At 49.2% G+C, this 12,621-nt stretch overlaps 1 protein-coding gene across 1 annotated transcript in view; it reads right to left on the minus strand.

Annotated features, from left to right (window-relative positions):
- Positions 1-994: 994 nt before the first annotated feature.
- SLIT3 (slit guidance ligand 3) overlaps positions 995-12,621 on the minus strand; it is a 641,372-nt gene continuing 629,745 nt past the window's right edge. The window contains exons 34-36 of the mRNA XM_015141360.3: positions 10,454-10,739; positions 9,038-9,246; positions 995-5,894 (exon numbers count right to left, since the gene is read on the minus strand). Of these exons, the coding sequence (XP_014996846.3) occupies positions 5,659-5,894; positions 9,038-9,246; positions 10,454-10,739 (731 nt within the window). The 3' untranslated portion in view covers positions 995-5,658. The remainder of the gene's footprint in view (positions 5,895-9,037; positions 9,247-10,453; positions 10,740-12,621) is intronic.

Raw genomic sequence — 12,621 nt, forward strand, 5'->3', positions numbered from 1 at the left:
TTTTAGCACCTGGTGCCTCTGCTGCCCACCAGTGTCTTGCTCTCACAGGGGTCTCCACAGGGCAGATGGAAAGCCATCTGCCAGGGAAGTGATGGTGACCTGCCAGCCAGTGGCAGCCTCCAGACCCTTAGCAATCCTCCTTCTAAAAGTGCATAGCCCTTGAGGATGCCTGAGGGCTGAGAGGCTGAGGGGCCTGCTTGCCCCTCCTGTCTCTGGGAGCCCCTCTCATGCTGTCTTGCCCAGGCCATCCTCTCTGGCTTCCTAAGTTGCTCAGGCTGCCCGCCTCCCTCAGATGACACCCACACAGGGCAGATATCTAGCAAGTGCCGCAGGGCCAGGTTCCTTCCCCTTCCATTTCTTGGTATTTGCTCCACCCCATGTCCCAATTCCTTAGGGAGGCCTTCTCGACCCCACTGCATGAAGCACCCACCCAGCTATTCTGGAATGTCTACTCTTCTTTATTGGTGGAAGTAAACTTACCACTATTGGATGTTATCTTACTTGTTGATTGGCACATACCCCCTCAGTTAAAGTTTAAACTCCAGGAGAACAAGGACTTGGTCTTGATCATCTCTGGAGTCCTCAATGCCTAAAACAGTCCCTGGCACATAGTAGAGGCTCAATAAATACTTGTTGAAGGAACCGAAAAAGGAGAAATTTAGGCATTGGAGTCCTATAAGGAGGAATATTCCTTCCCATATCAGTAGAGTGTTCTCTTCCTTTGAACTGGAGTGGCTTTCTCCCCCATGACCCTTGGCACCTTCTGTGGCTATACGGACCACATCCTCTGCTGACCCTAAGCTGTATGTTGGGTCTTCTCTTTGATGGTTCTGGGGAGCTCTGGATCCATTTTTCTCACTTCACGATCCAAGAAACTGATTCTTTCATCTAATTCCACACCAGACTTTCCCCAGACCCCATGAGTGCAGTCATCTTTGTTCCAGGGGGTTTGAAAATCAGGGGTAAAAATAAAGCAGACACCACAGAGCCGGGCTGAGTTATGGCAGTCATGAGAGCATCTGATAGCTCCTCTGTGACTCATCCATTTATTTTAATGACATCCGAATATGACAGTATATTGAAAAAAGAATGCATGTTATTTATTCCATACCGGGGAAGTGGCACTATAACACTGTTTTAAAAACATTTTAAAAAATTTCCTATTAGAACCTATCGCTGAGTTAGAAAAACATGCTTTGCCAAATGCCCGATTATGCCTTTACTGGTCCTGCTAGCTGGCATGTTTCACTAACTTTCCTCTAGTGTTTCCTTTGGCACTGTTGAGCCCACACTACAAAACATGAACAAGTCCCACCAAATCACACTATGCCCTCAGCTTCCCCATCATCTGAGGGTACACCAGGAGACTGCTGTTGGGGAGGCAGAGGACACCCTCTGGGCCATTAAGAAAGTGTTAGAGGGTCTAACTCAGGCTTCACTCTGCCTGGACACCCACTGTGGGGTAGCAGGAAGAACTTTGGCCTGGGTGGACACCTGGGGTTAATTATCCGTGTGTTTTTGGTCTATGATCACTGCATTCTTCCATTTGTTCGACCCTCAGTTTTCCTGCCTACCAGTAATGCCCTACGACTCCTCCAGCTCTATCTGGGATCTTGAGTCTGAGGGGCAGGTCACTTGTTACTATGGGCTTCTGCTCCCAGCAAAGGCAGTGGGTGACTGCTTGACCTTAGGGTTCAGTCTGGTGATAGCTTTGTCTCTGGTAAAGGGAAAGGTTAGATCAATCCTGGTCCTGGCCTTTCCTGAAGGTCACCCTGGGGCTCTTTTTCCCTTTTTTTTTCCCTCTGAGCTTGGGAGTTCTCCCTCTTCTTGCCCCTCTTCTTGTCTTTTCGAAGCATCAGACTTGAGTTCCTTTCTATGAGATTGAGAAGGCAAAACCATCTTCTAACAAGGGCCTTTTGGCATGTCCATAACAGCAATAACAACAGTAATAATAACAACAGCATCTTACATTTAAGGTTTTTAGTATACACTTTACAAAGGACTTTTAAGTACATAATCTCATTGGCCATCATACGGCCCATTGGTTGAGTCAAAGAGACCTTCTTTTCCCTTTCCTGAATCCTGCTCAGGGGGGACACAGCGTGAGCAGCCTCTTCTGCCCACGTACATTGCCACACAGACACTGAACCACACTTTTTCAGGAACAAATTAACTGAACTCTTCCTGCCTCGTGGAATGTCCTGTTTCTAGAATGTGACTGCTCAAGGAGAGAGAGTTTTAATCATCATTTGTTAGAGGAACCTCATTCGGGGAGTATTTTCTTAATGGTCCTTGCATTTGGCATTTCTTAAAGTCAGGGCTTCCAAACTTGAGGAAGAAGGCTCAGAATTGTAAGGGACACACCTGGGCCTCTTGCTGTCTTGGTCGATGGGGGCAGGATTCAGGATTGGGCCTGGGGTCATAAGCAGAGGGAGGTCTCAGGTTCCTTGGGAAGGCAGAGGAAAAGCTGGCAGCCTGTTGAGTCCTCCCAGAAAGCCAGTGACCCTGGGCGGGGCTCTTGAGAGGGCCGGCTGAGTAGGCTCCAGGCTGGGTGGGGAGAGGCTAGCAGGGGCGTTGGTGGTGGGATAAGGCTCAGATACACCTGTTTTGGGGGAGAGGGGAGTTGGGAAGTGTGTTGGGCAGATCCCAGGACCCTCTTCAAGAGCAGAGCTTCTAAGCTACCATAGACATTTGTGATCCATCTGGCTGGCAGTGTTTTCTAGCCACAAAGTAAACCACAGGGAGCTCTCAAGTCCATTTTGGCTGACAGCTCCGTCTCCTCTTTCAGGCCTTTATGCTGCCACAGCTGTCTTCCTAAACCAGAGCTTGTCTTGCTCTTCCCTTCCTCAAACAACCCTGCTGGCACCTGTGGCCTGTTTAGCATGCAAAGCTCTTTGCGGTCAAAACCCTGCCTTCGTATCTACCCCATTTCTCTCTGCTCCTCAGTGTGCTTCCCATACTCCCGCCACCCTAGATTTTGACTCTTTCCCAAAAAAGCCAGGCCTTGCCATATCTCATTGCTTTTTAACAGGCCACTCCCAGGAAAGTTCAATTCCCTTTCCCACCTCTGGCAAACTCCTGTTCATCCTTGAAGACCTAGGACTAGAAATTCCCTCCTCTGGACAGTCACTTCCATTGCTTATATTGCCACTTGAGAGCACCTTGTGTAATAAGGCAATTGTCCGTTTTTATGACTGTTTTTGTCACAGGCTGTAGGATCCTCAAAGGCAGGACATGTTCATTTCCCACGAGAAGCAGGATGGTTTAGTGGTTGAGTGAGCAAGTTCTGGAGTCAGACAGCCTGGGCCCAGATCCTGGCTCTACAGTTTATTAGACATTTACTCTTGGGCAAGTTCTTTAACTTCTCTGTGTCTCAGTCTACTCAACTGTAAAACGAGTTAATAGTGTTTTAACTACATGGTTGTTTTGATAATTAAATGAATATATATCTATTTCACAATTAGAGTGGTATCTGATGTATAATAAAGTACTAAATAAATCTGCTATTATAATAATGTTTGAAACAGGCTGAACATAGTGGCTCACACCTGTAATCCCAGCATTTTGGGACTCTGAGGCAGGAAGTTGGCTTGAGCCGAGGAGGTTGAGGCTGCAGTGAGCTATGATTGAACCACTCTACTCCAGCCTGGCTGACAGTGCGAGACCCTGTCTCAAATGACAACAAAAAACAAAGCCATCATAAGGCATAGTACCTGGAACATAATGGAGATTTACATGCATATTTTTAGATAAATTCCTCAGCTATATCCCTCTCTCCCTTCTCTTCATCCCCTCCCTTCCTTCCTTCTTTCCATCCTTCTTCCACTTGCCTCATGTTTCTCTATCTTTGTTTCTTTTCTTTCTCCCTTCATTATTCCCTGAGTCTTTGGCCCACCATTGGTCTTCACAGAGCAACTAGGCTCCTCTAGGGACCCTGAGGGCTGAAAGGTCCAATGACTTCCAAACTCTTCTCCCTGAAACTCCTATAGTTGGAGGCTCCTGGGGGAAGGAGGGATGGATGATGAGAGCCAGGGAATTGCTGTGAACAGCTGAGCCCTGGAAGATATGTGGCTAACCTGACGGGGTGGAAGGGGGAAAATGGGAGGGAGGGAGGGAGAGACATGGAAAGAAACAGGGGCAGGGAAGTCCCCTTCAGGAATGGAGGCAGAGGCTGGATAGGCTGCCCTTGATGCCTAAGCCCTGGTCTCTAGAATCTTTCCAGATACTGGGGAGGGGGAAAGAGGAGTGAACAAGGCAGAACAAGAGCAGGAAAAAATATCATCTTTCCTTTTCCGGCAGGGCTGCTCTGATGGATTTAAGCTGCCTGAATCACCTGTGCTCACCCATTCTAGAGAAAGAATCTCAAGCTTTGGGTCTGGACTTCCGGTCTGGCTCCTCCACTTATCTGGTTTGTGGCTTAAGGCAAGTTCCAGAGCCTGTGAGGGCCTAAACTTCCTTCTTAGTGAACCGGGCTCTACTCCCGTATCCTTCCCAGGGAGGCAGGGGTTGCATAGATAAAATAAGGTAGAGTTTGGATATGCATTGGAAGGTGTCACAGATGGGCAAAGGGTCTCTGTCATCATGATGGTCACCTGGAGGATCAGGTGGCAGAGGCCTGTCTTACAGCAAGAGCCTCCAAGAACCTTCCAGAGTTGGACATCTACTAGTGCTGTGGGCAGGCTTGGCTCCCAGTCTTCCGCTTCCCAGAAGGGCTACCTTCTCTCCTGGGATACATTCCAATGAAAAATTACCTGGAAGGAGGAGAGGGGGTCAGTGCGTGGGTCCTGAGGAGACAGCATGATATTCTCTTCCCTCACCTCCTCTAGGAAGACCCCTCTCCTGGGGAGGAGCAGGAAAAATAGCAGCTGTTTTAAAGTTTGGTAAGACAGTTCCAGATGAAACCTGCAGCAGACTTCAATAGTCAGTCCTCGATTGGAAGCCAGGGCCAGCCAGGAAGGAGAAGCGGGGTCCCCCAGTGGGTTCAGACCCCGAAGGGGGGTCTGGGACAGACAGGGACAGCAATATTTTTGAGTGGCAGACTGAGAAGGCCAGGGCTCGGCAGCTTTTCTTAGAAGAACTGGGCATCTTGGGCACTGACATCCAGGACTCCGAAAAGCTGGGTAATTTTAGGGGAGGAAAAAAAAGGGAGTTAAAAAACAAGAAACAAAGATCTTTTCCTTCTCTCTCTTCCTCTTATTCCTTTTTCTGATCTCAATGAGCAGCTCTTGGTTTACTGCCGACATAATAACGTTTCATAAACATGAAAGCGTCTTCCTCCTTCCTCAGGCTGTCATTCTTTATTCTTATCCTTTTGTTTTAAAGCATTTTTATTAGTCTTTTTTTTTCTTAAACTTTTAAACAGCTGTTTATAAAAACACAACAAATACAACACAAAACTTGGTAAAAATAACTCACTATATGGTACATATACTCAGATGGTGTGATATATTTATATAATAAAAGATGAAAATAGTCACTTTCCATAATAAAAATAAGTTCTATTTTTTTGTTTATTTTACAATATACTTAATATTCTCTTCTTCTTTAGCTTCCTCTCCAGCTTCATATCCTTCATGCTGAATCACCAGGGGGTTCCACACGGCTGTCCCAACCCCACCAAGCTGGAGTCTGAGAGGTGGCAGGCAGGCGGGCAAGGGCTTAGGAACACCCGAGACAGCCGCACTCTAAGTGTCTCTCCACCTCCTCTACAAACGAGGAGCCGTCCGTGCACTGGAAGACGTATTTCCGTCGCTTGCTGCGGGTGGGCTGGCAGCACTGGGGCCCGCAGCCCCCATGACATTCCATGATGGGCACCTTGGAGGCTGTGGCACATGATGCATAACCTTTCTGGCGGCGGATCACCTCTCGGACTACTTGTCCCAGGCACGGATTCTCTGCAGAGGGCATAAAAGGGCATTGGTGGTCTAGGAGGCCAGCGGGACCGTCAGCAGTTCCCAGGTAGGCTGCTTTGAAATACGTGTGCTCTGAAGACCATAAGAATGTATTCACTCATCCATCTGCCCACCCTCTATTTTACAAACAGGTACCTTTCCTGTACCAGGCTCTCTGCTAGGCTTACACCTAAGCCCTGAGGATATAAAGGTGACAAAAACAGGCTTGGTCCCTTCCTTCAAGAAACTTAAAGTCAAAACTAAAACTAGATGAAGCAAACTGGTAGACCGTGGGCCAAATCCTGTCCCCAGACCAATTTTGATTACCCTACATATGCCTAAAAATTAATTAAATGCCAACATTAAAAAAGCAGGAGATTTCACCTGAAAATCTGGATTTCTGCCTTCCTTGAAAACCAGGAGGTCTGGCAGAGCTGAGCCTGCAACCCTGCGCTGCAGTGATGGCTGAAGCTGAGTGCTTTAGATGGGGCAGGTTATCTCCAGTTTGCCCCAGTCACCACCACTCCCAGTAGTCTGTCTCTCCCAGCCTAGAGTCTAGGTACTATTTAAGTGAATATATTTAATAAGAAACTGAGGTAGATGCTATAAAGAAAGGGAAGATGTTCATACAAGAACATACAGTATGTGTTTTTGTATGCTGTATGACATTTGTATGCAAAAGGCATTTGACCTGGCCCAGGGAGGCTTCTCTAGGAAATGAGCCGGAGTTGAGGTCTGAATAAGAAGCAGGTGTTAATGAGGCTTTGGGATGAGCTTTTCCAGAAGGCCTAGAAATAACTGCAGGGCAGGAAAGGGCACCCTCGTATCTGCTTAAACACTCTGGACCCTGACCCACCTTTTCATTTCCACCTCTCTACTGTCCTCACTACAGTGGGAGAATGTCTGCAGCAAGGCACTTGAGGAAGGGAGCCGTGACCCTTGACCCTTGACCCTTGACAAGTCGCAGTTCCCATGTCTGAAAAATGGTAACACATTTTCCTGTCCTTCCAGCAATTCCCAGGCTGTTACGAGCACCAGAGGAGATTGTGAAGGAGAAAGGGCTTTCTGCATTTTAAAGCTTCAGGTGTTGTTAAAAGTCTTTAAAATTATGAGATTGTTAAAAGGGTTAGAAAGAGGTTAATGACTGTGTGCATGTGTGTAACATGGGGAGAGAAGGGGAGCGTAGATGGGGCAACATGCTAATGACTGAGGGGAAAGGATTAAGCTGTTTATACTGCCCTGACAGTTTTTCTATAAATCTGAAATTATTTCAAAATAAGTTATTTAATAACATTTTAAAAATGAGTTTTGGTTAAGAATAGTATTTCCTGTAGGTATAAAATGTGGAAAAGTCCTCAAGGGACGGGGTGGACTGCCTGGGATCCTGGTGGCAGGGAGCAAAACTTCTCAGTGTCCATGCAGGAGAAAGACCCCCCAAGGTAAGACAACTATTTTAATATTAATATAATTTTCCTTTGTTGAGCTCACCTCAAAATTACATGATAAAGGGGCCACTAACCGAGAAAAGTAATTTGATGGTTCTGACTAGGTCAGACCAAAGAACTGGCTTCTGCTGACCCAGTAAGGGCAGGAGGGTTGGATGGAAGCTGTGGAACAATGTCCTCTGCTTGGATACATATGCGAATCATTGCAAAACGCAGGTTCTGACTCGAAGGGGCTGGGATGGGGCCTGGGAGCCTGCATTTCTAAGTGACTCCCAGGTGATGTCAATGGTGCTGGTCAATGTCAGGGGGCCACGCTGACTGGCTAGGGTTTCATTAGTTTTGAAGGCATGGCATCTCAAGGGCCAACAGCTGGAAAAGAGGAGAAAAGAACCATCCAGACTACTCATGTGTTCTCCCTGCAGAGGTCCACTGAGGACCATTTTCTATACTTGTTTCATCTTTAAAAAGTCCATGCTTGAGAATCTTAACTTTGGCCATATGAGTTATCTGCACTTTTGTTTCTTCTCGGAGACAGGGTCTGTCTCTGTCACCTGGGCTGGAGTGCAGTGGTGCATTCATGGCAGCTTCAAGCTCCTGAGCTCATGCGATCCTTGCACCTCAGCCTCCCAAAATGCTAGGATTCCAGGTGTGAGCCACCACTCCTGGCCCTATCTAGATGAGGAAGTGAATCACAAGTATGCTGCTCAACGCCATGCAGATTTGAGACAGGGTCTCACTCTGTCACCCAGGTTGATCTTGGCTGACTGTAACCTCCGCCTCCCAGGTTCAAATGATTCTCTTGCCTCAGCCTCCAGAGTAGCTGGGATTACAGGCGACCACCATGATGCCCAGCTAATTTTTGTATTTTTAGTAGAGGCAGGGTTTCACCATGTTGGCCAGGCTGGTCAAGGTCATGCAGATTCTAAATGACAGCTTGGCCTTCATCGTGACAATGTTGCTTCTGACTTTCCATCTCGTGTACTCCTTCCAACAACCCTATAAGGAAGCACAGTAGCCAGCCTCCAAGATTGCCCCCAGTGACTACCCCCTTCTGGTACTGATGCCCTTTATGTGGTCCCCTCCCTCACTGAATGCACCTGACCGATGTAACAATGCAGTGTGTTGGAAATGACAGCATGAGTGACTTCCAATTGTAGGTCATATAAGACATGTGGCTTGCTCTGTCCTGGACTGTTCACTCTGGGACATGCCAGCTGCCCTGGCGCGAGGACCCTCAAAGAGCCTGTGTAGTGACTCATGCAGGGCTGCAGGGCAGAACTGGGACCTCCCACCAACACCCAGCACCATGGGAGTGCAGCACACTGGAAGCAGATTCTGCTGCCTCGGGTTAGCTCACAGAGAACTGCAGCCCTGGCTGTGCTGAATGCAACCCCGAGAGATCCCAGCTAGGCTCTGTCTGAATTCCCAACCCACAGGAAAAATGTGGGCTGAAACAACGTTTTTTGTGGTTTTGAGCTGCTATGGTTTGGGACTAACTTGTTATGCAGCACTAGATAACTGATACAGGAAGGTGTAGCATTGCCTCCGTTTTCAAGTTGAGGGAATTGAGGCTCACAAAGTGACTGAACCAAGGTCATGCAGCCTTTAAGTGGCACAGCCAGAACTGGAACTGAGGTGATCTGGATATGAAGTCCAACTCTGACCCCCACTTCCTCCCTCCCACAGGCACAGTAGACCCACCTTGTTGGCAGTGCTCGCCGCTAAAGCCGGGCTGGCACAGGCAGTAGGGCTCCCCTTGGTCTGAGATGTGGCACTGCCCATGGTGACACTTGAAGGCTGAGCAGGCGTTGGCAGAGTCATTCTTGTTGTCACACAAGGCCCCTCCGTAGCCCTCGGCACACTTGCACATGTATGAGGTCCCGGTTGCCACACATTTTCCATGGTTGCAGCTAGGGGCAGAGAGGAGGATGAGAAGGGAACTGCATCAGAGTTGGTGCTGCTGAGGACTCCCTCTGTCCACCCAGCCAGGGACCAGGGGACCCAGAGCTGAGTACAGTCCAATAGCTTTCTCCATTTCCTAGGCTGAGCATCTCTTAACCACCTTGCTTCCCCTGGCCAGCCAGCCAGAAGCCTGTGAGTGTCACCCAGTGTGAGCTGTCACCACAGCAGAAGCTGGCTTGCTGATTTACACACACACCCCACGCAGCCAAGTAGCAAACAATTGCTTGAAAGAATCTAGCCATTCTCTAAACATTTTAATTGCTTTACCATCTTAAATAAGAATTACTACCACCCCGCTACTACCAGCAGGTACCCCTGGCTATGTACCAGGAATTGTGTTAAGTGCTTTACACCCAGTATTGCTCTGAATTTCCATCACAACCTCTTGTCTGCTGCTCCTATGCAGTACATTTCACCTGTGGGAAAAGATGAAGGTAAAGCCTATATCCTGAATCACGACACATCACTGCCCCTGGCGGAATGACATGCAGAGCCAGGATCCATGTTATAGAGTCAAACACACACACACACACACACACACACATGCTCAAGAGCAACACAAGAACCTCAAACCCTTTATAGCTGTCCCTTATTCCTGATCCAAAAGATCATTTCCTGACTGGTTTAGCCAACCACATTTCCAGTGTTGGCTCTGGTGTTAGTTTTGGCTGATCCAGGTTTCTTAACACTGACAGTACTGGGTTTCCTATATTTAGCATGATGCCTGTCACATAGTAGGACCTCAGTAAATCTTTGTTGAATGAGTAGTTGCTTAAACTATTAAATGTGGTTTGATGTGTGGTTATATACACCTCATGCCTTGCACAGGCTGAGTCTGCCCACGTGAGCGCCTTTTTCTAATTCCCACAGAGACAGCGGGGGCTCACTGTGGCTCTGGACAGGTTCTAAGGGCCACCTGGCAGAGACGAGTGTTTTGAGCAGGGCCCTCTTATGCTGATCCCTCCAAGCAGGTCTTGCTGCTCAGACGTGTAAGCTCAGTCTCTTGACCTCTGAAGCAGTTACACTTCCACAGCTTCTATCCGCAGTCTGACTGCAACTCCTCCAGCCTCCAGTAGTGCCTAGTTCTCAGGTGGGGTAGGGATTGAGGCCATGCTGGGAGCCCGAGCACACAGCCAGGGCTCCTGGGACACTGACCTGTGGCCAAGGCAGGGGTCCCGGGCCTCCTGGTCGCAGAGCGGGCCGGTCCAGCCCGGGTGGCACTCGCACACCACGCTGTCCTTCTCCACGGAGCGACACAGGCCGTGCTTGCACACGGTGCAGGACTTGCAGCCTGGTGACACCCCCAGGGACTGCGGTGGGAGGGCCTTGAAGTCCTGCAGCTCATTGTTGATGCGCACCTCGTGGATGCATCCGTGGAAGCCGCCTAGAGGCCGGTCCGTGCCCTGGCGCAAGGCAGAGAGGCCGGTGGAGGTGGGGATGCCTGTGGGAGAGGAGCCAGGACAGTGGCCTGAAGACCCTCCCCTGCCACCCTGCTGTCCTCAGAGAAAGCGCTTTCCACACATTGATGGCTAGAACTCTGGGCCTCTGATGTTCAAATGAGGTTAACGGGCCAAAACCTCGGACCTCGTCCATACAGGGACATGCATCTTTGGTCCTGCACTGGGACTCCTTAAAAAAACGTGGATTTGTTGCCAATATGTAATATTAGAAAATTTCCCATAAAAATTTGTATATTGGACTTCCCTAGAAAAAAACCGAGATGGCCGGGCGCGGTGGCTCAAGCCTGTAATCCCAGCACTTTGGGAGGCCGAGACGGGAGGATCACGAGGTCAGGAGATCGAGACCATCCTGGCTAACACGATGAAACCCCGTCTCTACTAAAAAATACAAAAAAATAGCCGGGCGAGGTGGCAGGCGCCTATAGTCCCAGCTACTCGGGAGGCTGAGGCAGGAGAATGGCGTAAACCCGGGAGGTGGAGCTTGCAGTGAGCTGATATTCGGCCACTGCACTCCAGCCTGGGCAACAGAGCGAGACTCCGTCTCAAAAAAAAAAAAAGAAAAAAACCGAGATTATCTGGTCACCCATTGCCCTATGACCCCACTGGCTGAACTGAGGGGACCGTCCCCCCCGCATAGGCAAGTGCACCAAATAACCAGCTGTCCCCACCAGGCTCCTCGGCCCTTTGATGCAGGCCTCACAAGAGAAGCCAGGGCAGGCGAGCTACAGCTGAGGAGAGAAGATAAGGTTTTGGGGAGCTGCTTCATCAATGAAACTTTAGGGTTCAGGGTTTTAGACCAGTTTGCTGCCTTATATACTATGTACCCCTCTTCTCAGGGTCTTCAAGAGACTGGTAGTAAAGACTTAACTTGCTTTTCAATAATTGGTATTTTCGCTCCCCTTCTACGCCGTCCCCTGCCCACCTTCTACAGTTGAGAGCCTGGGACTAGCCTGGAAGCAGGGCACCCAGTTCTGTTCTGGCTGCAGGTGGGGCACAGGGCACGGTCCTCCTCCAGGGATAAGTGGTGTCCCTTCTGGGGCTGCCCTCGGCCCAGAGCTTTCCCTGGCCTCCGTGTGTCTGAACCGCCCGTTAACAACGCCCTCTCCTGCGCCCGTGCTCATCTCTGCAGGTGGACTCTGGGTAAAGTCTCGGGAATCTTAGGATTGAACGAGCAGTTCTGGTAGCTTTTTTTACACTTAACCCTTTGAGAACTATTGGTGCAGGGGCTGCATTTCAGGCCTAGACTCTGCCAAACTGATGGCTACTTTTTTGTGTTTTGTTGTCATTGTTGCTATTGTTTTAAAGACAAGGTCTCATTCTGTCACCCAGGTTGGAGGGCAGTAGCACAATCATGGCTCACTGCAGCCCCAAACTCCCAGGCTCAAGCGATCCCCCGCCTCACCCTCCCAAGGAGCTGGGACTACGGGGGCTCACTACTGTGCCCAGCTAATTTAAATATTTTGTAGAGATGACGTCTCACTGTGTTGCCTAGGCTGGTCTCAACTGGGCTCAAGCGATCCTCCCACGTCAACCTCCCAAAGTGTTGGGATTACAGGTGTGAGCCACTGCACCTGGCCTACTTCCATTTTTGGCCTTAGATTTTAATCTCAAACTTGTTCTTTTACATTCATTAATCGAACCTCCCAGGGTTTGAGGAGGTGGCAGAGCAGAGGGAATATGACCTGATGCCGGCAGACTTCAGCAGAGCCTAGACCCTGCTTCCATCCCCTGCCCTCCCCTTCTCACCCCTTCCCGTCACAATGTGTAGTTTCCAGGAGTCCTGTTCTCTTTCCTTTCCAAGCACCTGTCCTAAATTCTCTTTTCTCCATGGCCTGGCTAGTGCTTATTCACCCTTTTAGAGAT

Source organism: Macaca mulatta, chromosome 6 (assembly GCF_049350105.2).
Source record: "Macaca mulatta isolate MMU2019108-1 chromosome 6, T2T-MMU8v2.0, whole genome shotgun sequence".
Classification (NCBI taxonomy): Eukaryota; Metazoa; Chordata; class Mammalia; order Primates; family Cercopithecidae; genus Macaca; species Macaca mulatta.